The 27134-nt window shown below is 38.4% G+C and overlaps 1 protein-coding gene across 2 annotated transcripts in view; it reads left to right on the top strand.

Moving 5' to 3' along the window:
• dlgap2 (DLG associated protein 2) overlaps window positions 1–27134 on the top strand; it is a 160499-nt gene that overhangs the window by 77062 nt on the left and 56303 nt on the right. For both annotated transcript variants that reach the window (XM_023352139.1, XM_023352138.1), the window contains one exon: window positions 25958–27105. In XM_023352139.1, the coding sequence (XP_023207907.1) occupies window positions 25958–27105 (1148 nt within the window). The remainder of the gene's footprint in view (window positions 1–25957; window positions 27106–27134) is intronic.

Genomic DNA, 27134 nt, shown 5'->3' with positions numbered 1-27134 from the left:
GTTATTCTTTGTGCTTTAGTTTAACTATGTTCTTTATGTCTACTGATTTTTTAGTGTTTATTTCCTAGTCCCATGCATAATTTCCATTGTCCCCTGTGCCACTCCTTCTCTCTCCCTCTCTCTATCTCCATCTTTCTTTTTCTCTTTCTCTCTCTCTGTCTCCTCAGTCTACCTTCTGATTTCTCTCCTCACACCTGCAATCAGTTAGCTAACTAGCCTGGATCCATTGTTTCTGCTTTCAACCACCCACTAGTCAAGCACCTCTTTCTCAGTTACGATACTTCTTTCTGGTTCCTTCTGTTACGTCCCTGTTTTACCTTGGGTATTCCCCATATCTCCTTGCTGGTTTTTCCTCTGTGGATTACGGTTTTGGATCTCCCTGGCTCCTCATGCGTTTTGCAAATTTGTATTTACATCATTTTCATTAAACATTCAAATTCACACACCATTTCAAAATTTTAACATTTTAATTATTGATTAAAAAACTTACATCTAGTAATTAGTTCTAAAGTGTAAAAATGAGAAGAAAATCTGACTAATTCCACAGTTGAAAAACTGGTAAAAATAAAATGTGGTCTTTGTCTTTTGCACAGAACTCCACTGGTTACCTGAACCACCAAGCTACAGAGAAAACAATACTGTCACTTTAATCCCCAGTGATAATTCAACCCTAGGAAACAGATTTTTATATCAAGCGATACACATAATATGTCCTTCCCAATCAACCACAGGACATCTTGAATACTGATCAACACATATTGCTTGCATCGAGTGACGACTTTGTCAATTTCCATTTAACAGCTGGTTGCTTCTCAGCCTGTGGCCTGCAGGCATATACAGATAGTGTTCAGAGCTGCTCCTAGTGCAATATACAACACATCTGTATCTGTCTGACAGTCCATCTGTCAGCCTCTTCAAAGTAATAATTTTCTATCTGGAGGTATTCTAATGTGTTGGAGGGACCCAGTCAAAATCCTGACTTAAACCTAGTACAGAATATGTGGAGGGAGATAAAAATGAGGGTGATGTTAAGGGCCTTAAAAATAAGCTTTTAAGTTAATATCCACAAAAGATGTAGATTTAGACTGATTGATCCAGAGACTACAGATCTTTTAGGGACTTTAAGGATGACTCAAACAACTATCCACTTCCCAACCACATTAAAGCTTTAAAATTGTGATTGTCTTTGGCAACTGATTTCTCCAGGAATTTTGTTGTAAGCAATGCACAGTTAGCATAATAATTCCATATGCTGCGGGCACAGTGCTCATTGAACATACAGAATGACTCTGTGTTCAGGTCATCCATTCTGCAGTGACTCTCCATGCAAGAAGACCAAAGGCATTGTTCATTACCAATTACAGCTTTTCTTTGGATTGTTGGGAAAAATTAATCATGCCTCAAACGTGCTTCAACATATTGGAAGAAATTACTCAACAATGGGGAGGAAAAGGCACAGTGCAAAACACATAGACAAAATAAGTATTGTTCCAAATAGAAACATAAGAAACTAAGAGCTCTGAGCTATTACTGAGCAATGGTAGGGAGAATATTTTTCACCTGACTTCAAACTTGACCCACTGAAGACAGAGGCTAAAAGATACAATCAAGGTCAGATGAGTGATGTCAGTCTCTTTTTGCATTACTTGTGTGGAGGCAAGGAAAGAAGCTGTTTCTTAAGAGAAAATTAGGCGCCCGTCCTTCAGCTGATGCAACACTGAAGCATAACAAATCCTTTATTGCCATCAAATGAGGCAGGGAGTATTTCATCATTAACCAGACCTTCACAGAGGCCCTGAACTTCTCTGAGAGAAGAAAAGAAAATAACATGACAGAAAAGAAAAGGGCAAAGGGAGGTATTGCATTTGGGATGCGATGGGAAGCAAAGATAGGAAGAAACAGGGAACTAGGAGTGAACTTGTTAATGGCATTTATGGTTGGTTTCTGAATTATTTTAACTACCATTGTAGAGGAGATAAAATGGTGGGTAATCAAAACTTTTTTATCACGAGACATTACTTTGCATTCTAAGTACATTTAGTTGCTTCTCATGACTAAACAGTTTCCTATTTCAGCATTAATCCATTCGCCACATTCCACAACAGATGTCTAACTTTTTTTTGCATGAGGTAACATTTAGAACTGAATTCATCATTGTTTTCCAATGAAAACAATGATGACATTTTGAACTCAAAGAAAAGAGAAAATCCTTTGTTCCAGTAACGGAGTGCCTCACCTTGTTCACAACTAATTAGCTCCAGGTCTTTCGGAAGCAACTCTTTGCTTGGCCAGAGTGAACTTCATAAATTTGTTTGTATATCGTGTTTAAATATCCCCAATTTCCAATTTTAACTTCTTGGTTTAAGGCCTCGACTTTATTATTTCAGCTAATTTTTAAGTAGATATTTTTCTTCTGTTTTTGAAAAAGTCCAATCCAAAACATTGTTTCTCTATATAAGGTTTCTCAAAGCTGATATTGGCTTCCTTTTGTTAATGTTGTGCAGCTGTTTCATATTCAGGCATGGCATCTATGGCTGTTTCCCCAAGAGACCAAACTGCATCTTGGAGTTATGGGTAATATGATTAGGTCTTAATGCACATTCCCTCTACGCACAGAAACCTTGTCTTTTATTAAATTGGGCCACATGGATTTTTAATTTTCTGAAAACCATTTACATTGTATGTGAGCTAGAGGAATAGGATGCTCCTATTCCTCTCCAGATTGCTGACCAAGGTCAGTATTCAATGCAAAAGAGTGCTGTTGGTAGGTGTGAGCAGGGTACTGATGCTGCAGAGTATAACAAGACGAGGTTAAACAGCCATAATAATCCACTCTGGTTTCAAGTGCTTTCTGTCCATAGTTATCTAAAAGAGAATCATTTTAGGTTTTGGCATAAATGTGTTTGTTTGAAGCTGTACAGAACTGTTTAGTTTGTACACAAGTGATGCCGCTCAGAAAACAGAATTTATTTAAGTTTTCAGGTTTTTGAAAGCTAGTTAGACCTAGCTTAATGTGTCTGGCAAAACATTAAGAACAATTTCTCATTTACATCGTCTGAAAGAGGTAAAACAAAAAGCAAAACAATTGCATAACTCCTTAAAATGGTCTAGTCTGTTAGCCTTTTTAGGTCTTCCTAAAGCTGCCATGAGAAGTACCTGTTTTTTTCCCCCCATTTATCCAGACATATTTGTAGATGTAAACATCTACTCTGACCATTCTGTAGTCTAAGTGCTAATGAAAACTGAAGCATAGAGAAAACATATGTAGCATTTTGGTTAAGAAAATATTAAACACATTTATGATAGCAACCATCAGAATTGTAAATGCATTGTAAACAGGGTTTCTAATGAGCTTTCATTTTATGTTTTAGTACAACAGTCCTTAAAAAGGATTGTTCTGTGCGATCTACCGGTCCAAGTCATTTACCAGCAGGACACTACAGTATGTTCCAGTCAAATTCATAGGATGTGGATAATATAATCCCAGATGCAAGCAACTAAATTGAGCTTCTTGTGTAGGGAGGTAAAAAAAAAATTAGCCTGAATGATGGCATGAGGAGCTTTGTCATCCAGGGGAAAAGCTCAGAGTTGAGTCACTGCTCCTCCTCTTTGGAGTCAGATGAGCTGGTTCAACCATCTCATCATAATGCCTTCGGGCCACCTTCCTTTGAAGCCATTGAGAGGAGATTCTAGTGTAAATCCTGAACTCACCGGCTGGAGAGGATATAGCTTCTGGTCTAGGAACAAGTTGAGATCCAAAAGAGTGCTGGAAAATGATGACAAATGGGTGGATTGGAAAAATACTAATTATTTTTGTACTTTGTGCTAAAAATAATTTGTTGTTTTAGTCCTTGGTAACTCTGTGAATTGAAAATTCATGGCTCCAGTTACTTCATCGTAAAAAATATGACATTCAGCTTGTCATGTCTCCCACATTAGATTGAGGACGGCAGCTTTCCTGGTCTTTTTCAGCTTTGTTCACAGGAACCGAAGTGCCGTAATGGTCAGCGTTAAAAAATATTTCTGCAGTGCCTTTTTCAGCCCTGGAAGGCCAACACATTGTTTTAGCAGCTTAGTGTTTGTGGTGATGGCAAAGCAGCAGCTTTCTGTCACTAAAAGATAGTATATGGGAGGGAGTCAGTGGAGAGAATATGACAACTAAAAGATGCCTGGAGCTGACCAGAGCAGGAGGGGGATTTAGAAATCATGCTATTTAAAACTCCACGCTGTGATTTTTCCTTACACCAGCCAAAAGGAAAAGTGCAGTGGACAGTCAATCCTTTGACTTCATTACAAGTAACTAAAGTTGCTCACTCTGCTTTCTCCACCTTCACTGCATTTCTTTTTTGAGTAACACACACGTACACAAAATCCCAAAAGCGGCACTTATTGTCACTCAACTCTCCTTTCTTCCCTGCTTTAATATTTTCACACTTAATACTTACCCTTGCAACATTTGAAGTGGATTTTTAATGGCTTAGGGGGCAGACAAGTTTGACATATAAAATCATATCACGCAAACATAATGAAGAAGTCCATGAGGAGAAAGTTGTGGCAGTTGGCTGGCACTGCCTTAGATATTTCATGCCGTTTAATCTGGCATGACAAATGTGTGGGGATGTAGCTGTTCTGAGGACCGAAATGGAACACCTCTCTATTTCTCACACTCTGGTGCCATCGATCTGTCTGCCTCTGAGTCACCAGGAGTGCCAAATCAGCGGCTGAAGTAATGAGGAGCCAAAGATACAGAGGAAGAGCTTCCCAGCAGTCTTTGTAGAAGTTGGAATCAAAGTTGGCTTTTGTCTTTTTCACTCTACCACTGTCACAGATTTAAGTCTGAAATTTGACATTCGAAACTCTAACAGGTACAACCATGCCACAGCTGTTACAATTCTGCTCAAATCTGAGAACAAGGTTTTTAACAAGGTTTGGAGGAACTGTAAGACTAATCTCTGGATGCTTTATTTGGTAAGGAGGACACTCAAAAATGAATGCTTCATCATGGCCAATCACCATGTAAAACAAGGTTAAGTTGTTTATGCCAAGCTCATTTGATAAAAGTGTGCCAAGAAAATATCTCCCATATCAATACACTACCACAACATGCCTAAATACAAGGTAGAATTGATCAGTGTCTTATGCAGTTGATGCCACGTTCTAGTTCTGCTGTCTGTATATTGCTTTGAAAATTAGATTTATTAGAACAGGTAACTTTTCTCAGATCTTTTATTGTCCAATTTGACTGTCTGTGAATTGTTCCCTTAGTTTCATATCTTCTCAGTAAAATGGCTCCTACTGTGGCATTCTGCTCCTGTAGTCCCTATCAATGTTCAATGAGTTATGCTTTCAGAGATTTTATTTCTCCACATGCTTTGGTTGTAACAAGTTTATTTGAGTTTCATGACATGAAGGTTTTCAGTGTGATGTTTCCCACCATGTCATTTTGCATGTATTCCAAAAGTGTCAGTTTTGGTTTCATTTGACCTTCTTTCACATTTAATTTTTCATGGAATCACTTGTGCCAAAAACAGATTACTGATTATATCACTTTTGTAAGTTCCAGAACACATTTTTTAGAAAACCCGTTTCTTTTCTCTTTTTTTTCATTCACCTCAAATGTAAGCCCCACTTTGGTTGGTCTTTTTTACATAATACCACAATAAGCTGGTGGTTGTAGATGACAATATTGTGTATGAAAAGTTCAACTGTCACTATGAACTACTTTTAGAAAGTTGGAGTGATGCAATACTCACTGTGACAGTCTGTTCAGTGTATGGGCTCAAATGCAGGGACAGCAGCAGTGAAAGGACGATGACGGTCAATTAGACAATAACATTTATTCCTGATATTTCCACCTGGAGCATGAGGTCAAATATAGGATCAGCTTAGATAGGATCAGTCATTAATATTTTGATTCGGGAAAGAAAGTTATGTTTAATGAGGTACTTTTTTTTATTATGATCACTTTTTAGCTCATTGACATTTTTCTCTCTTTGTTCAATTTATATTCTTCTAACTGCTTTTAGTTCTTTTGCAGAACTAAAAGCATCCTTAACTTCAGGATCTCTGTACTGTGTACTGCCTATCATTTATCCAGTCTTCTCTCTTTTACTTCAATTTCTCCTGCCTTTGTCTGCTACTTAATATGATTGTCCTTTGCTTCCCTCTGCTGTGCCCACCAGAACTGGGGTCTTCTCCCTCAGGACTCTGCATCTCTCTTCAGAGTTCCTTATTAAAAATCCAGACCTGGCCTCTGGGAGTCCCTCACTGTTTTCTTCCTATTCTTACCTTTCTTTCCATTTTCTCTTTAAACACAGACACAAAAGCATGGGGAAAAGGTGATAATTTCTCTCTGTTTTTTCACCCATGAACTCTTCACATTTTCAGCATCAAGAACCAATTAAAGTAATGGGACTAAAACTCCCTGAATGAACCAGCACTACCATCTCTTCACTTCTGTTTCTTTTGTCTCGCTCACTCTGCATATTTGATCGAGGCCCTCTTGTGTTTCTTGTCTCTGAAAATTAATCACTGCTCCCTGAAATCATGGTGCCTTAGCGATACTTGTGATTACAGAGGACCACATATTTTGCCATATTTAAGCCCTAGCAGATTTTTTTGACAATAATCGGTGTCTTGCCACGGTTTTATTATAGTGAAATCTCTGCATCTGCTTCTCTTGACCAGACAAGCGTCAGACAGGTGAGAGATATCAGATGATGCACTGTGTTGCCTCTGGATCGCAAGCACCCTATTGCTATGTATAGGCTGTGAGTGTTCAGAAGAATGAATCTACAGAGTTTGAGAGCGATGGCTGCTGTCAGACAGCAGCACTGGAGAATCAGGAGCAATTTTGGTTACTCTTGTCCAAATTTACACTGGATTTTCTTTGCTGGGAAAAACTATTTGCTCTCTCACAAATTTGTGTTGTTTTTGCTTTTTTGGTCATATTTGCATATCCAGGTCATCAAACAAACTTTTTTAGTAAACAAAAATGCAGAGTTAATGCAGAGTTAATACAGAGTACGGTTTTTAGATGATGATATCTTCTTACGGGATTGCTTTAATGCAGCCACTTGAATGACCACTTTAATGTCATACCACAACATCTGAATTGGATTTAAGGCCAGACTTTGACAAGGTCACTCCATGCTATGTATTTTTTAGGCACATGGTGCCATTTTATTCCACAGTCAAGTAACTATGTTTTGTTCAGTTGTTAGGAAAGTGTTGTATATATCAGAACAACTTAAGAGAAACTTGACTTTGCCTCATAGCCGTATGATGCCCTGAAATTGGCTTTTGTCTCTTTATGAACCTCCTTCTGTTTCTGGTCATTCTTCCCCTTCAGCTCAACATCACAACAATGCTCTTCCATGCCGCCAATTGGTGCAGTTTAAAACGGTTCTTATCAGTGTTGCAGTTCATGTTATTAAGCTCAGCAACCACCAGTTGTTGGTAATTGCTGATGCCACTAGTCTATTGGGGCTGAGTGGGAAGGCACAGGGGATGGCGTTCCTTCTGTGGTTTGCTGGAGGCCCAAAGCCTTTAAGCTTCCACATACTTAATCTGAACAGTTGATGCAGAGTCAAGTGGTTGTGGTCTGTTCATATTTGCACACACCTTTCTGGTCTGCACACAGCACAGTGCAGACCAGCTGGATGAGGGTTCCCTCTCTTTTCCTGCATCTTCTGCTCTGTTTTTATGAAATGATCACAGAGCAAATGCCACACTTTTCTGCAAACCCTTATCTGTGTTCAAAAGTGTTACAGTTTCCATCCAGGAGTTATTAATCTTTTGTGAGTATTTTATTATAGTCTTTTATTATAGGAGTTATTTAAAGGAAAACCATACAAACAATTCCTCACCGTATCGGATAAACGTTGCTGAAAAGTATTCATTTCTGCTGCAGATAAAAAAAAAGAAAAAACGGATAGTGGAGCACTTCAGTAAATTGTGAGCAATTCCATTTTCACCTTTCTGAATTTCCACTTGAACACCAGAGTTTTATTCATATTGCCTTGCAGGTCAAAGAATGAGAGGTCAAGTCTTTTTCATTTTTAACCAAATTGACACTTGACTTTGCGCCACTGTCCTTTTCCTGTGGCCCGGCACTCATCGGTTTATTTTGGCAAAATGTTTACAACTCAGTGAGTTTAAACAGCTTGAGGTCACACAAAAACAAATCCCTTTATGTAACAATACGTCTCAGTCCTGTATTGGTGGCCTATGACAGATGCTGACACTGAATCACCATGACGTGGAAGATAATGAATACAGCACACATCTTACAGTAGGATATTGGAGTTATTTTTTGCTCATTTGGCAGATGGCCAAACACTGTCCCTCACTTCATGTGGCTTGAACTGTAGTTCATGTGATTGCACCAAAATCACATTATCATGCTCTGACTCAGAAGCTCCAGGGAAAGAATATTTTTGCCTTAGAATCGCATCAGCCTGTACAAAATGAAGCTTATTTTCTATCTGGTCTGTCCTAATGAGAGTAGACATGTTTTTTTCATAATATTGTTGATGTATTTGGGTACATGTGCTCCTGCTGTGAGGGATCTTGGGGATACGGTACTTCAGTGACTACCCAGTGTACAGCTCTATTAGCTCTTAACCTCAGTGCAACTTAGGTGAACACAAAATGAGCTCTGCAACTCGGAGAGATTTCCCTTCGGCCCAGACATCATTGCCGCTGCAGTCGAGCTAAGAGCTGGTAGCAACATAGTGAACATATGCTCAAAGGACAGAATAATTGGCGAGGGTGATTAAAAGATGCTCGGAAAATTGTCAGTGACAAAACTGGATTCTGCATAATTAAACCTTACCTAATAATTCAGATTGACAACCGACTGCATCCTCTAATTAAATTTCTATTTAACTCGTTGGTGCATTTTCTGTAGCTTACTCTCAAACTAAATCTTAAATGGAATTTTTACTCTTGGATAATTAAAGAGTGCTCTTAATGAAATGTACACAGAGCCCTGGATATATAGATGTTGGACAATAAATAAGTCAGTATTTAGAAAGCAACAGAGAAATGCTTCTGTGAAGGTGGTGAAAGACATAATTGATGGAATGAACGGCTAACCAAAATGTGTTTCTCACCTTCTCGCTTTGAATTAAGGAGCTCAATGACTGTCAGGAAAATGTCTTCCTCTAAAACTATGAACTGCTGAGACAAGAAAGCTTGAATTCATGTTGCTTTCACCAAATTCAAAAGTTTGAATCTGAAATGGAGATTTACCGGACATGTTTGTCTAATCAGACACTGTCAGATTAGACAGTTTTGGGTTTCGGTGACCCAGTGTAAATTGTGGTGTGAATTTCCTCTTCTCAGCAGGCAGGGTTGGCACCGGCTTTGAAGCTCTGTGTTCAGATATGGTATTCCTTCACATATCTCCGCTGTAATGAGCAATTATTTGAACTACTGTTGACTTTCTATCATCTCCTACCAGTCTTGTCATTTCACGGAGATCAAAAAAAGACAATGTCCTCTACACAACAGATGGAGTTTCCTTCATTTTTGATCATTCTCTGCAAAGTTAAGAGATGGTGGTACATGAAAATCTCAGTAAATCAGCAGTTTTGAAAATACTCGGTCAGGCTATGTCATATTCAAAAGACAGAGTAGCTCTTACATCCACTTTCTTTCCCATCCTGATCTTCAGTTTGAATTTGACCAAGTTGTCTTCATCACATCTAGATGCTTAAATGCATCGACCTTTTCTAATTATGCCCATCATCTTTCATGCAATAATGTACGAGGGAGACCTGGAAGAGTTTGAACTGGTTACTTTAAAAGTTAAATTCCGTTTTTTAACAGGGCTTTGCTATTCACTGGCTATACTGAATGACAGTTGAATTTATTTTGAGTTTCTTTAGATTTTGTTGTATATTTACCTGCCTTTATGACCAGGTCTCTCTAGCAGATTTGCAAACCAGGAGAAGTGAATCTGTCTCGTACTAAAAATATTTCATACTCCTCCACCCTGCTTCTCCAATAGTGACATATAATACTGATAAATAAGGCAGTAACAATGCTCGCTGCTCCAAATACTGGAGGAAACTGTCATTTATAATAAAACAGTATTTTCTCAAGCTTAGCTTTTCAGTCTCTTCTTGCTTCATTTCCTCGCCATCAGGGAACATTTGAATCATCAACAAGTGATTTCTCCTCCTACGTGAGTTAAGAAGGAGGGTTGTTTGGAAATCAGATCTCAATAGAGTTGGTTTTAGACAAAGCAGTTATGCAAAAAGCGCTGGAAAGCTACTGAATGGATGTCTTTGTTCAGGAAGTTGACCTGGTGCTCCTTAGATGTGACATGCGGGCTTCTTTTTGTGGCTGCTGAATGTGTTCAATCAATTTACATCCTTTGACCAACTACCCTTGTGACACGCAGGTCAGTCAGTGTATGATAAGCAGCACCAGCCTGGCAGTGACTCAGGATCGAGGGGTTAGTAGTGTCTGCTGTGCTCTCACCTCTAAGAACCTACTTCCTAAAGGGATAATTTTGACAAATGTCTGAGTTCTATGTGGACATAACATTTTTTAATTTGTCTCTGAATGTGCTGTTAATAACCACATTTGTTCACCAAGTTTCTGAAATTATACCTCATTCCTTTTGAATTCTGCAACTGTGAATTCAAGTCGCAGTATTTTACTTCTGGCATTGCACCTTAAATTCTTCACAAAACATTTCCTATGTAGTAGCTCTTCTCAGGGTTAATTTATGGATTCTAATTTTAAATCAAGGAGAAAGACAGGCTTGACCGTTTGTATCTCAGTGTATGATGGATTGTTTAATTCATGGCATTAAGTGTTGTATCACATTTGTCCAAGATATTAATTTTCACAACCTTTTTACATTTAAAATGCCAATGAGCTCCCCCACCATTCCCACAGCACGTCAGTTTCTACTGAGCAGGAGGGTTTTTATATAAAAAGTTAATAGGGGATTTTCTCAAATATATTCTATATTTTTACAGTGGGTGACACTAAATGTTCAAACAATTCATCACTGTCCTCGAGTATTTCACCCAGTTCTATTTCCTCCTAGCACCTAAAAAGTCTCCCTTAACGTTTACAGTCTCATTCACAGTGCCAAATACAACACTTATAGGCATCTCAAGATGTGTGAAAAACCTCAAAATAAACACCTCTGTTAACTGTTAACACTGAAACTGTAAGAAAATCCAAACTGTAATTTAAATACTTTCAGGTTTTTAGGTGGACGAAATTCATGTTAATGAATAATATCTTTATTATTTTCTTATGTTTTGCTAAATAAATTACATCTAACAATTCCCAAAAAAGTAAAAAGATCTCAAATAAAAAAAGGAAGAGCATCCATTTCAAAGAAGCAGTAGACAATTGGTTAAAGATACTTTGACTATCAGCATTGACTTTATCCAGATTTATCACAAGGCCCTACATTAATGGTTCAGTCATAGGGTAAAACGCAGGAACTCCTTAATTAGCAGCATTTAACTTTACCTCTTCATGTTACACCAGCTCTTTGCTCCTTGGATGCTGTAAATGTAGCTCATCTGGAACCAGTCTTTGCACATTCATCCCTCTTAATCTTGTTTGTGATTAGGTTTTTGCTCTAAGCAGCCCTATAGTACTTAGTGAGTGATGCCCTGTTCTCTGTAAGAGTGTGCAGCATTAATAACACAAAGGAATTACCTATTATTATCTACTAGAATTATCTATTGGCTTTATCTAGTTGACAAAACCCATGGCATTACCAGAAAGCTGAACAAGCGTCAATTAAACCATAACTCCTCTGTGTTTGCATTTGTTCAGTGGTAAAGTATGACAGGTGAAACATAATTAGTTATTAAATTGTATATAATTGACCGTTGAGTGAAACAGATTCACAGCATGTTTCATATATCATGTTAATTCATGCAGAACAGCAGTAATCCATCGTATGTATGCTTGGCTGCATGCTTGTCTCACCTTGCACCATGCTAATTTATACTTCTGTTTTCTCCAATGGGCCACTTTTCTCTGCTGCTGTGCAGCACCTGTTCTCATTTACAGTGGGATCACATACTCTCACACAGATTTCCCTGAACGCAACAGTTTGTTGACTCTGAGTCACACCTGCAAATATTGAACACTTTGTAATTCATGTTTTCCTAGACTCAGTAGTCTCACTGACAAGGAACAAGAGGCAAAGAAGTGAACAAGGATAAACCGGCTCCAGAAATAGTTTTGTTCTCCTTTCAATTTTGACTCCCGGTGTTCATTAAGTGATCTTTTATTTGCAGTCAGTTTGCAAATTCACATATTTCAAGCCTGCAGGACAAAAGATAATACAACAGTCAGGTGGAACTGAGATGCAACAATAGAGCTGTTAGTGTCTTCCAAATGTATTTATACGCCTTTAGTTGTTTTTTTTAATGTTCATATGATAGACCATTACAAAATAACATAAATTTGTGAAAGAAATATGCCTAATGTTATATTATATATATTTAGAATAATTTATAGATAAAGAAAGCATATACATATACAAATTTGAAAAGTTTGGTATGGATTTGAATTCAATCGCCTTGATTCAGTACTTAGTACATTCAACTTTAATTATAATTGCATTTGCTATTCTTTTGGGCTATGTCTCTATTGCTCATCTAGAGCCAGACATTTGACAGATTACATAGAGAGTGTTTTGTCCAAGTTAAAAAAAACTAACTCTTTCACAGCATGATGCTGCCACTGCCATGTTTTACAATGAAATAGTATAACAATGGGGTGAATTTTCTGTTACATATAGCATTATACTTAGCGCAACAATATAATCAACGCAATATCAGTGTGTGCAATATTTAATTTGCAAATGACAGTTGGGAGTACTATAATTGTTGGCCAATATATTCCAAGTGTTATGACTTGCATTTTCCATGCTAATGTAACATTTAGCCAGTTGGGCAGTGTCTCACAACAACAGTTGCTCACATCGGACACAAGTGACATTGTCCAAAATCCTCAAAGGTCGCAGAGTGGTGGAAGCACAGATGACAAATACAGGATACAAGAAAATAGGCATGTATTGCACTTGATATTGTTGTCAAAATATTTATCAAAATTCTCACCATCACAGATTTAAAATAAAGTGCTAGATGGTGCTAGGAATCTGTGATGAAAAGTTTTTTTTTCTTTTTTTTCCATTTATTTATGAGTAGTACCAGGAAGTATGAGAGAAACCAAGTTGCAGTAGGCCAGCAAACCCTCCATCTGTATTGACTGTAAAGACTACATGTTTGTGAGAAAACCTTTTGCTGCTGTTGCTAAATAGTGACCCGCCTCTAAACCACTTTCCCTCAGCATGCCTGTCATTCTCAAGCTGACAACACACAGATTCTCACTCATAACTACACATGTGCGAGTCAGTCTGACATGATGAATGGCTCCAGCTCACCTCACAGAGACTCAAAAATGGCTTGTTGACAAGATTCAGTGGAAGAGGCTGCCAGCAGACCCCTGGGGGTGAGAGTAAAAATAGCGTGAAGTAGGGATATCAGCTGAGAATGGTCTAGAAGACTGGCCTGTCATCAATCAGTTGGAACACCTGCTGTCAATCTGCTTCCTCTGCTACTGTGTGTTTCTTCCACTCAAACAGCAGTCCTCATCCACTCCTAAAGCTGATATCCATGTTTTCCATGTTTCCTTTTGTCACATTATAGCTCATTCTGAGGGATTTTGGAGCTGGTGACTCAATCACCCAGCTGTCTCCATTGAATTATTACCAGAATCATGTATTTTTAGTTACTGCCTGGGGAAGGTAGTAGGCCCAAAGGAGTGCTATTCCCCTGATATTGACAATTAAAGCTGATTTACCGTAGTGTACGTGGAGAAAGCAGAGTGTGCTTAAAAATGAGAAACCTGCAGAAATAAATAATCTGTTTAATGTGGATGGACCTGAAAAAAATCACATTCAGAAATATTACTCATAAAACTGACGGCTATGTGTAGACAGGGTATTGATTCACACCTTAGGTTTAGGAGCCCTTTCATCTGATATTGATTTATAAGTAAGTATTAACCGGCTTATTAAATAAAACAAATGCACAACATTACACTGTAAATGTTTGGTACTGGAACAAATTTCCAGTTTTGGTACTGGAAATGAGCTCCACTTTGGTACTGGAGCTCAATTCATTTAATATTGCATAGTTTCAAAAAGTTTACCAAGAGAAATTAATAGTCCGCTAAAGGTTTGTATTTACTACAACTTCTCTGATACCCAAAAATACATTACACAGCAACCAATTAATTTGGAAGTCGGAGTCCACCTCTGTGTAATTTAATGTCAGTATAAATTCAGATGTTCTGTGAAGGCCTGAGAGATTTGACTCAACTATTTGTCAAGCACTTCACGAGAGCATATTTATGGTTCAAGATTTGCTCAATCATAAACCAAGACGTGTGACATAAGTGTGTATGAGGCCACATGTATCCACAGGTGATGTACACTGCAGGCTACTTTATGATCTCATTGAGAGAAGACCCTCCATTATACCAATTATAAATACAGAGAAAATTAATTTGCTATATTAACCTTGCAAAAATCTATATTTTTTTAGTACCTCTAAAGTCAGGAAACTTGGCAAAATAGAGGAAAATAAAGTTGTTTAAAGAACATTTTTACCTTGACTAATATTATGCTTTCTTGAAACCAACATCTCTGCTACATCATCTGTTCATGTGCAACAGCAATAATTGAGCAATTAAATGAAATAGGCTTGGATGTGAATCAATAATTACTACAGCAAAAATTGAGTTTTGGCCAGCCCAAGTTATTTCTTGCTTATCATTTTGGGCAGAACCGGCTTTACTAAGTTGCGACTGAAAGTGAACCTTTTTTCAAGCCCAAGCAAATTAAAGTGTTTTGCAAAAGTATTTATGTCACTTGATTTTTTTCCCCCACATTTTATTAAGTACGAATCACAAACATCAACATTATTTTATTGGGTTTTTATATGATAGACCACTACCAAGTATAAAATTGTGAAGTGTGGCCTGCATTTAAAATCACTCCATTTTATTCTACTAACCTTTACCACCTGTGTGTAATTTATTCTCAGGGCCAATAGTAACCCCAGAAGAACTGCAAAAAGTCACAGCCAAGGTGGTATTGACAGTACAGGTATTAGTCATGCACTTCGCAAACCCGGCCTTTATTGTACAGTGGCAAGACAAATTCCTTGTTCAAAGAAAACAACAGAAAGTCAATTCTGCCGTTTATAAACAGGAAGGCAGGGGACACTAGAAAGTCCTTTTGTCGGAAGTAATGCTGTTAGAAGCTGCTAGAGAACAACTTTAGAGCTACAGCCAGAGCTACAATGGCAGTGTTTAGATATCAATGTGCTAGAATGGCCCAGTCAAAGTCTAGACCTAAATAATATTCAAAATCTGAGAAAAGTGTTGAGCGTTGCGGCTGATCTACTCTAGAAAGAAGAATGGGTAAAACTGGAATATCTGAATGTGCAAAGCTACCAGAGCCCCTGAATAATCTGCAGCTTTAAAGTTAGTGCAAGGTGATTTCAGAAAGTTGCTCTTCCTTTTCACTGCAGGGAAATAAGATTGGTATCTTGTATGGGCAGTGGTGGGAAGTAACGAAGTGTACTTAAGTACAATTTTCATGTATCTGTACTTTACTTGAGTAGATTTAATCGTGGATACTTTTGACTTTTACTCCACTACATTTTACAGTAAGTGTCTGTACTTTCTACTTCAATCCATTTCTACAAAAACGTTGCGTTACTCATTACATCCAAGTCGCACTGCGCTTTTTTCGTTAAAATGTGAAGTTCAGAGACTTAAGGATAAGCAATAACGTAACTTACTAATTACGTGTGTCTGTCTGTTGTTTTTTTTTTGTGTCTGTCTGTTTTAGGGTTTCTTTTGTTGTTGTTTTTTGTGTCTGTCTGTTGTTACCCATCGACTCCCCCTTTCACTCGCACGCGGCATCTAAGACATGCGCAGTGGTTTTCTCTGAGCGGGAGAAGATGTCTATCTAATTGTCAATAATAGAATACCGCTACATAAATCATCAGATATGGCGACATGTAAATTCAGCAGCCCTTCGCTTTCACAGACAGTGGGGACTATGTCCAACTTTTATCGTCACTTGGAAAAGAAGCTTAAAGAAAGGTAAGCTGTGTACATGATGTTAGCAAAGCTAACTGTACAGAGACACATATGTCGCATGAAAAAACGTTGTCACTCTTTGTGATGAATTGTTGTGCAGAGGTGTTGACTGATGTGTCACATATATACTTTTGTGACCAAAAGTCTGCAATATATATTCCTGAACTATCCGATTCTTCTGAACGGCTCTTACCTGGCAGTAGTTATTATTTTATTTAATTAATATAGAGAGAGATTTATTTAATTGGTGAATAAATAAAACAAGAATGTATAGAGCATGCAGAGCATGATCATTGCTCTTTAATTGTTTTTGTCACCTGTCATGGTGGCAGATGTTACAGCAGGAGAAGGTGAGAAGAATCACAATGCTCTCCTTCTGCTTGGTTACTTCCTGCTTGTTGCACCTTGAACAGTGTTCATAGTTGAGCGTTGTTTACCATTAGGGCATTGTCTTAATTGCTATGTGTAATGGTACAGATAGTTGTGGTTTCCATTGTGAGTGGGAATAAAAATAGCAATAGGTATTTTGTTCCATATAATACAGTGTAACAGGTAAACCTTTTATGGATGCAAACTCGACTAAAAACCCACCTGTTTAGGATTGTATATGAAACGTAATCAATTACAAATGTATTGATGGAACCATGACTTAATGTCGTGTTTTGATTGTTGATTCTATCTTGCATTGTGTTTCTGTGTTTGATATGATGTAAAGCACTTTGAAATGCCTTGCTGCTGAAATGTGCTATACAAATAAAATGTGATTGATTGATTGATTTCTGACATGGGCAACAGGGATGTTTACTTGTAAAAAAACATTCACTGTCAGTTGTCCTTTACCTTTACTCCACATAGTAACATGCAAGCCTGCTCTATTCAAATCAACTTGTGCTTCTGTGTTTCTTGGTGCATTGAACTCTAGTGGCACAAAGATCATTCATGGGCTAATTAATCAATTACTCTTATCAGCGTTACCCTTTAAATGTTGCTAATATGCCTCATTTCTGCAGATCTGATTTTGTTCAGATTAGGATCACAGAAAATCTTTCAGTGCTCCGCTTAACTTTGTGCCTGTGATGTGCTGTCTGACATTGGAGGGAAATAAGCAAGGGTTTAAGCTGGACTGTTATTATCACTGCCATCTCCAAAGAAATCATTACGGCCATACGCCAGCATCTGATTATGGGGCTGCAGAGAGGAAAATAACTTTAGGAATGAAAGTGTTTTTAATTTGTCTTTGTTAGGCTGAGCAGTGTGGATGACTCTGTGGGTGGTATAGTGCTTTGAAGATCAGTTTTGTTATGAGATATCTTTTTAAGGCAACTGTATCTTTACCGTCATGAAACAGTATCCTTTAAATTGGATGCAGATATAAATCAATGCAAAATTTAAACTTGAAATAGATTCATTACACATTTTACATACATTTATTTCTGTATTTTTTTATATAATTCTGGCTAATGAAAATCTAAAATTCTGTTTCTCAGAAAATTCAAACTAAAATTTTATGAGCATAGAATGATTCTATAAACACATGATTAGAAATGCAGCATTCTAAAATCAAACTCTTCAGCCAGAGCATCACTAAACTGGATCCTAGGTGCTTGAATAGAAAGGCACGCAGGTTCTGCTCTTGTTTTGTGAAGATTTTAGTTGTCATCCAGAAGGTTTCTTCAGTTTTGAACAAGGATAACAAGTATGAGCTGGAACAGCTCTCAGTGGGATTTGTGAGTTTTACAATAACAGTTTTTACAGCTCTGTCCCAATGTTAAATTAAGTTGAGTAATAACTTTAACTGAGATATGCAAACATGTTCAGTTGCAAGCATCTAACCACCACTTGTATTCTCATTGAATCATTATATGCAATTTTATATTCCTGAATGCTACATATTTTCACAAGATAACAAAATATCATAATAATATACAGGACTATAAATAACGGATTTTAATACAAAAATGTTACCTGACACACTTCTAGGGGAGAGTAAGCTGCAAAAAGTAATCACTGAGGAAGATGATTGTTCGGTGTGTTGCATCCAACCATATAAATACACGGCTTAGGGGACGAAAAAGTGTAGTTGAACATAGTGCACCCATCACAGGAATAACTGCTCCACTGATAGGATTGTGACACAGAGCACATTTAAAGTTTGGGGGTATGAACTGAAGCTAGAGATGTGTTTCAAGAGCCACCGCACAGACACTTTCCAGGGCAAAAGCTGTTGCGCCCAATTTATTAAGACAATTCTTAGCCAAAGGTAACATCTTAAGGAGAAATGGGAGTGGACTGTTTCTCGTTCATTCCAAAACCTTTTGCTGAGTTAAAGGCTGTTCCTAACTGACCTGAGCTTCTCTCATGTCAAACCACACTGATGCAGAATTTCATGCAAAAGAAGCTGCAGCCAGAGTGCATAGACTATAAGATACGGGAAGGTAGACTGACAATTTTAAACATCAAAAACATGAAAATTTTATGAGCATAGAACGATTCTATATCACTCTTTGTGCAATGAATTTCTATATTATAAATTTAACTTGAATTTAAATAAATTATTTTTATTTCAATACACATTTAGAAAGATTTTTTTTATTTTAAATGGGCTGCAATGTGAGACTCACTTTATCTCAGTTTTTCCCCTGAAGTCCTCAATTGCTACTAAGACAGTAAAACATGTGAACTACAGAGTATGTTGCTACGGCAACAGCAGTTCTGAGGCATCCTCTAACAAGTTGCCTGGGAATGCAGTCCTGGCTGTTGCATAAGACGGGACCTTCTCTCTTCCTCTCACTCGCACATGCTTGTGGGGCTTTTCCTGTGGCAGAATTTCACATTCAGCATGATTTATTCATAGATGGATAACTCTGCTGGATATACAATTACACTAAATGCAACCCCACCGCCATCAAACACAGTTTGTTTTAATTAGGGTTTGCATACTTGTACCGGTGGCATTGTTGGACTTCTGTTTCTGTGGTTGATTTGAGTGGAAATAGGGCTTTGAAAGCACTAGGTTCAAGGGATTGTGGTTGAATAAGAAATAGGAAAGCAGCAGGCATATTTGGCAGTACTTCCAAATTATGTGGCATAAAATTACCACATTAAATATCAGTGTTAAATGTTTTCAACCCCAAAAACTCAGGGATTACAAAGCCTTAAAAGTTTTCATTCTAAGGAGAACAAAATCTGCTGATCCTTACACTGTGTTTTATTTCTTTTCGTCACCATATTGTTCTGTCCCCACTTTGACTGGCAGAGGGAGAGAGGAGCTGAGGAGTGCTGAGCGTAGCACAGATAACACGCTCCATCATTAGCTGACTCACGATAAGTATTCTGATGCTCAGTGGCTTCTCTTTATCGAGCCACCGTAATCTTTCTGCTGCTAAATACTTTATGGAGGCATTCAACTCACCACAACGTAAGTAAAATTGAGTGTTACAGAAGAAAAATAGCAATTTTTGGCCTTTTGCGACAGACTGTCAGTTGCCTAATCATTTTAAAATACATTAGTGGAGAAAGTGATGGACAGGAATATTCTTATCTGCAAGTTTAGCTCCTTTCCTGAAGCTGTTGTCACCATAGACTCCCCCTGAACATGCAGCGGCATACACAACTGTCTTCCCTTGAGCGTTGCTGTTGTTTACAAAATCTCAGTAGACAATACCTACTTTCCTCTGCTAGCTCTTCTTCACTCTAATACTTACAACCTGCTGTGAGAAACATTGTGGGGTGTAGTGTTTGATTGTCAAGCAAGAATGGAAATGGGAACAGTCTCTCTCTCCTGTTTCTCACATTCAAATATGTGTTAGCATCAGTTTGATGCAACAGGAAGCACAAGAGGCAATGGTGCTGTAGTTGCTTGGTGGTGGTTCGTCAATGGAGCACCCAAACAGGGGGAAAAAATCCAAATTTAAGGAAATGTTTAATACCTTGGTTTACAGAAACAAAATCACAGTGGCATGAGGACTGGCAATCAAAAACTGTTGAAATGGAACAAAATTTAAGAAGGTAGAAGCAGGAACTAACAGAGCAGAATGGACAAAGATCTAAGTAAAGGAAGCTGAAGACAATTGACTGCATAATCTTTCTGATTAACAGAAAGCAGGTGTGCTATTAAATAACTTGTAAGTTTACAACAATGTAGCTGTGTGCTCAGTGGTGCCATTCACTGACACCACTGGACCATCTGACCACCACCAGCAGGCAAGGACAGTGAAGTGTCTTCCCCAAGGACAAAACGACTGAGACAGATGGAGTGAGGATCTGAACTGACAACCCATTCGTTACAGGGCAAACTCCTACTGCCTGAGCCATCATCAGCCTCGAAACCTTTTAAAGAACAAATTACCTGTAGTGAACTGGCTTTTAAAATATAGGGAAGAAAACAAAATATATTTTTTGGTTAAGAAAATGTTTCTCATGGTCAAAAAATATTACTTGTTGCTATGTAGTGGCTTCTTGTATGGAGAAGACACCTTATATTTTTTTCTTTATATTATCCTAATACATGTCGTTGATGCAAAATGAAAACTTTATCCAGTAGGATATTCAGTCAAAATATTATCAACTAGCATAACTGAAAAAATATTTTTTAGGTAATTTCCCTCCTGTCTAACTGCAACAGGATCACATCCAAGCTTGATTACAGTTTAGCTTTGACAGCAGTTCAAGAGTGAGTTCAGCCATGCAAATGTATGACAAATGCATCAGTGACATCTTTTGTCGTCAGGTCTCAGCACCGTGTCAATCAGCTGTCAGGAAAACATCAGGATTTTTTTTCCCCTTTTGGGGAAAAATACCCCTAACAACAGATTAGATTCTAATTGTTCTCCCAGTTTGCTAAAAATCACATTAGCAGTGGAGGCACCATAATATCAGTTTATATCCATGTGTCAGACTTGACATCTCTGCATAAAATGCTCTGTGCTGTCACCTGGATGGACAAGTGACAAGGGTATCTCCCAAAGACATATGTCAGTGCTAACATTGATTGGCGCTGACAGACTTCACTTGTTGACTTCTCCAAATGAATAGCTCAGGGCAATTCTAATTTTAGTCTTTATGTCACAGTTTCCTTCTTTTGAGTTTCTAGAATAAACATAGAATTCACACAGCTCTTAACATTTAGGATTTTATAGGAAATCCCTGAAGCACAGTTATTATATAAACCTCATGTCTTCTATTACTTGAGATATCTTAGCTTTTAATATTGAAGCATTGGGGAATATTGGACAGTTTGATGCCAGGCGACAAAGAATTGACACATTCCCTCACTGATGCAAAACCTGAAAGACTGTTTTACGTGTGTTGCTTCAATGCTGTGACTCAGTCTTACCTTCATCCAAATCCTCTCTTAAACAGCAGCAAGTCGACGTGGTTAGGTGGTATGCTAACACTGCCAAGTCTGAAGGTCGCATGCCTTTGATCTCTCAGTCTAGTGCAGTGCTTTATTATCTTTTAACTTTGTTTTCAACTCCAGTTAGAGTCTCAGCCAAGGGAATAGTGGGAGCTGTCAGTGATACTCAGTGAAGATATAATGCTATTTAAATGCTAATGTGTTAAGAGGAGCAAAACGACCTTTACTCACACCATGCATGTGAGCAGATTGAAAGCCCCAAACAGAAGCCCTTAATAAATGAGCATCTTCCTCTGACTCTGTTGGCCGTCTCTGCACACCTTATGTCAGGTATGATGCAGGTTTATCACAGTTAAACCACAGGGGCTTTTAAAATCTGATAGAACCAAATTCAGTGTGCATGTAAAATTCAACACTGCTGAATGAGTCTGTTACTTCTTTTCTTTTGTTTTATTTATTATCAGGGAGTCTGTAAAATAGTCTTTCTTTTGAATTACATGATTGCCCCCAACTTACAGTTGAATACTATGCACCATAATATAGGGTTACCCTAACCCTAACCCCATAGCATACAATTTGAAAGTACAAGTAAAAGGTTCAATGATCTGCAAAACTTTGTTTTCTGGATCTGAAAACACAAGCAGACAGTATAAGAAAATTGTATATGAAAAGTGTTTTATTGATTTATGTTTACTCTCATTTGATCTAATAAAATCCTTAATGAAATCCAGTACAAAAATTGCTTAAGTACAGATATATCTTAAAAATAAGTTGCTAAACGTGATGATCTTGGGATCAGCAACTCTTTAGAAACAACCCAAATTACTTCAATCTAAATTACCCTTTAGATCTCCTTGTTTGATCTTTACTGAGTTTGTTAGACTTTGCCATTGTTTTGAGCACTGTTCAGTTCCAGGCAAATCCTTTTTACTCAGGCAAAGAAAACCTACCCGCCTCGGTTTGAAATTACAGTATATAATAAATTTTAACTTGTTCACCTAGTAATGTTGGGATAGAAAAATATATAGCAGATTTATGTTGCATTATCAAGCCACTTTGGAAAAAGATCTTCCAATTAAATTGATAAAAGCTTAAAGTTAATTTTAATTTCATGTATATGTTCATGCAAATTTATAACCTCAACTGTTTGCCAGTCATAATTGTCTCTCTCTTTGCTTTTTACTTGCCAATCAATGGCACAGATGATTTTTCTCATGATGCCTCAGGCAAATACAAACAAGCCCTCAAAATGCTTCTGAAGATATGTCTTTCAATAATGTCAAAATGTGTTGCTTCCATGAAAGACATGGGAAAAAATAAAATCAAGAGAGACAGAGAGAGAAGGTATACAAGTCTGTCATCCGTCGTATAATCCCAGAAAGAGTGTGTGACTGTGTAGGAAGATAATGTATTCAGCAAGCATCTCAGAGGACAGCTGTCAAAGAAAGGCCTTGGAGTAAGATGGTGACTTAACATCAGACATGAATGTAGCATCATATAAATCAGTGATGCGCCGTCACCCTTCTGATTGCAACACTGAGCTAGTCTGAGTCAGAGCTGGAACATTCACAGGATTTGGCCTGTTTAAAGTTTGCTCAGTTGCGCCTTTGTAAATCGGATTCCTCTTGAGTGAACTTGTCCCATCTTTTTCGCTTCCTGCCTCTTGAATACTTGGAGTACTCTGGATTAATTTTGCAAAAGGCTGCCAAGTAGTGATCCTCAGAAGATTGGTAAACACAAGAGTTTGTTTTGATCTCAGTAGATGGAGGATGGGAGGAACACAAGCACATGGCAGCACCGCACAGTTGAGAATTTGAAAAAAAAAAGGTTTGGAACTTTGAATAAATTTAATCCAATTTGATAGATGAAAAGGATCCTCTTAACTGTGGTCGTGTTTCAGTTTCAGCTCGGAAAACAGCCTTGATAAAACATAGGGTTTTATGAGAGATGCTCGCTGAGGCAAAATAATTAGAAGGAAAATCCTGAATCCACAACTTCTTTGAAGCGGTGACAGGGCCCAGAGGAGCTGAAATCACCATGTTTGCTGCAAAAGAAAATTTGCTGCAAAATATGTTTAAATATTTTTGATATCTTCTGTTTCTGCCTTCTTAAAAACAAGGGAGTATGGTGAAGTATAGTGAGAACATGTCCTGGTTATGGTGACCTCAGACTGTGCCCAACATTCAAGATACGGGAAGTGGCAAACACAGACAAAAGAGTGAGGTCAGTCTGGTCTCAAAGAAATGGCTAAGATCTCAGCACTGCATTATGTGGTGGTGCAACATAATGGGTTAAAATGACCTGGCGGCCCTGTATTTCAACATCAGTGTAAAGGTAATGAGAAACTCTGTTGTTCTGAAGAAGTGAGTTACCTAATTTGAGATGAGGTAGCATAAAACTAGCAAAGTTACAACAAAGGTTTGGCTAAAGAGATAAAATACAGCGACTGTTTTTTTCCATGCCAAAAGTGGCACTAATATTCCAGAATTTGTGTTTCTTTCCTTATTATTTAGACTTAGACTTAGACTGACTTTATTGTCATTTTGCATGCACAGGGTGTATACAGAACAAAATTTCGTTGCATACGGCTCAGGTGTTTTGATGTTCAGTCTTGGTTTTGGTTGAACTGGCAGCTGAAGGGTTAGATGTGTGGTTCCAAAATTCTACCATTTTGTCTAAAGCTGCTTTCCGCCACCCACCCTCCCACATGTAGCTCATAAAAACTCTCCTTCGGTTTATGAGGTTACAGCCTGAGTGTTGGTCTTTATGAGGCGTATCTTAGTGAGGCAACGGAGCTTAGCTTTGTTATCCTGTTTGTTTCTGATTTCATAAGAACAAGGTAAAAAAAAAAGGTTTCCAAATGTTCCTGAGCGAGTCTTCTTTTCATAAAATGTTTTAACCTGCTGACTCTATATTATGAGAAATGCTAAGAAAAGATTCCTGTCAGATTCCTGACTACTTTTACTCTGTTGCATAATTTGACACATTTTACACAATGTTTCACACAAAAATAAAGAAACTATCATACCTCATAAGTTTTAGAAATGTTCTTGGCATCAAACTGCACTGCACACCTTGTAAAAAGTTTATACCTCATTTTTACATTGTGTGGCCAAACAACCGTGATTTATTTTTTGTATTTCATTAGAAATGTATGCACCACATCAGCTGTTTCTTACTTAGAAAATGGATGTACATCAATACATGTTTTTCAAATTATTTTTAATTTAATGATTTTTAATGCCATATTTTTATGGGATATAAAAATGTGGCAGGCATTTGTAAACCACTTCAAGCCAATACATTTAATTGCAGAACCAGCTTTCTGCAGTTACAGCTGCAAGTGGTTTGATGCATGTCTTTGACAAACTTGCCTGTCAGTTTAATTGGGCAGTCTTGTTTTGGCAGGTATGCATCTGTGATAGGCTCTTGCCATTTTCAAATGATGAACAGTGAGATTTCCAAAGCTTCTAACATTGTTTTGTAATTTTTTTCATGAGGCTTTTTATTTTCTCATGTTTTCTACTCTACCTGTGACACCTTACCTGCACAGCTTGATTTCCTCACAGGTAGAATCTGTTTAGCTGACATTTAGTGGAGAAATTCTGGGTTTTACTTAGGGATATTAGAGTTGGCTGAAAATAGTAGGGGAATTCTTTTTTTACAATTTTTCTTAGAAAGCACAGAAAAATTAATTTCAAGTTTGCAGTGTAGTGTGACAAAATGTTCAAGGGATGTTAATATTTTATAAGGCACTGTAAAATGTCACTTAATTTTTTTCATACCTAATTCTGAGTAAAATTGGCCATTCTAAATCTCAAATAGAAGCTCATAATGAGGTTTAGCGGCAAGCTAAATGTTTCCTCTAATTCATCTAAATTTATTACAATATAAAGCTATCATGTTTGCCCTTGATGACGGATCACAGAGTTGGTTTTTAATTTAAAGCAACAGGACACCCAGAGAAAAAGTGAAGGGTAGTAGATTTGGTGATCTCCTCCCAAGGACTTCTATCTGGCAGTGTGCCTCACAGCGCACTCCTCATTTCTTTGACAGATGACGCCGACACGGCAGAGTGATAGGCTATTATTTCACTTTGCATTGGATAAATGGCAATGCAGGCTTTTACCTGTCACCTGCCCTTTTCTTTTATGTGTTCTCTACTTTTTTCTCCTTTCTTGCAGAGTTATACCATCACAGATGTGATTTGAAGGGTGCTATAGAAGTGCTGAGATTTAGTTCCTGCAATCTGTAGATTTCATGTCCACAGGTTGGGGGCTTTTTGTTGCCCTGTAGCTGAAGTGAGTGAAAGAGGTGAATAATGATCGTAATGTAGGTTAGGAGGTCCCTCATTGTTAGGTGTGAAACAGCCTTCTCTTCTGGTAAAATGCTTTTTATGTAATTTTCCTTGTGTCTCTTTTTCTTTTACAGACCAGCAGTATTCATGGTCACCCTCGCAGTACTTCGATGAGGAAACTTACTCCCCTGCACCCAGGAACATGAAGGGTCTCTCTGGTGGCCGTCCTGCCCATCTCCAGTTAACATCACCCACCTCACCTTACACCTGTGGCTTGGCCGATTGTGACCACTCCCTGGATCACCATCTTCACCATGGTGACCCTCGGTCACCCACCTACCTCCTCAGCCCCACTGACAGCTGCGCCCTTGAGAGTCATCACCGCTGCTCCCCACGGAGTTCCATCCACTCTGAGTGCATGATGATGCCAGTGTCACTATCAGCCACCGACCACTCTATATCCAGTAGCACTTTCCCTCGTATGCATTATGGCAGCGCTTCGAGAGATGGAGGTGGAAACAGTTCTGGCGGTAGAGATTCTCGGGACGACGGTGGCTCCTCCTCACACGGTGGCAGTGGCAAAATGAACCGGATCCCTGCAAATCTTTTGGATCAGTTCGAAAAGCAGATGCCACTGCACCGAGACGGCTTTCATACATTGCAGTACCAACGCACCTCCACCACAACTACAACCACAGAGCACCGCAATGAAAGCCCCGGCCGAATTCGCCACTTAGTTCACTCAGTACAGAAACTCTTCACAAAGTCGCACTCCCTGGAAGGATCCTCCAAGATGAATGGTACCAAAAATGACTCTCACAGGGATGGATCACATCACCACCATCACCACCACCAAGGCCACCACAAACACAGCAAACGCAGCAAGAGCAAAGACCGCAAATCTGATGGCGGAGGAAAGCAGCGCCATGGTGGATGGTGGAGCTCGGATGACAATCTTGATAGTGACAGCACGTACAGGACACCGAGCATCATGTCGCGGCATCCTGTCGACCACATCACCCACTGTTACCCAGACTCAATGCACAGCCACCTGGCTGGGGACCTGTCATTAAAGACCTCCAAGAGCAACAACGACGTCAAGTGCTCTGCCTGTGAGAGCATTAACATGGCACCTGAGGGCAAGTTCATGAAAAGGAGCTCCTGGTCAACATTAACCGTCAGCCAAGCCAAGGAAGCCTACAGGAAGTCTTCACTCAACCTGGAGAAACCCATGACACCCGCTGACCTCAAACCAAGCTTGAGACCATGTCACTATCTACAGGTATGCTTCATCCAGTTTACTGTCGCACT

Source organism: Xiphophorus maculatus, chromosome 19 (assembly GCF_002775205.1).
Source record: "Xiphophorus maculatus strain JP 163 A chromosome 19, X_maculatus-5.0-male, whole genome shotgun sequence".
Lineage (NCBI taxonomy): Eukaryota > Metazoa > Chordata > Actinopteri > Cyprinodontiformes > Poeciliidae > Xiphophorus > Xiphophorus maculatus.
Note: the sequence above shows the minus strand (reverse complement) of the source record. Positions and strands in the feature narration are given on the sequence as shown.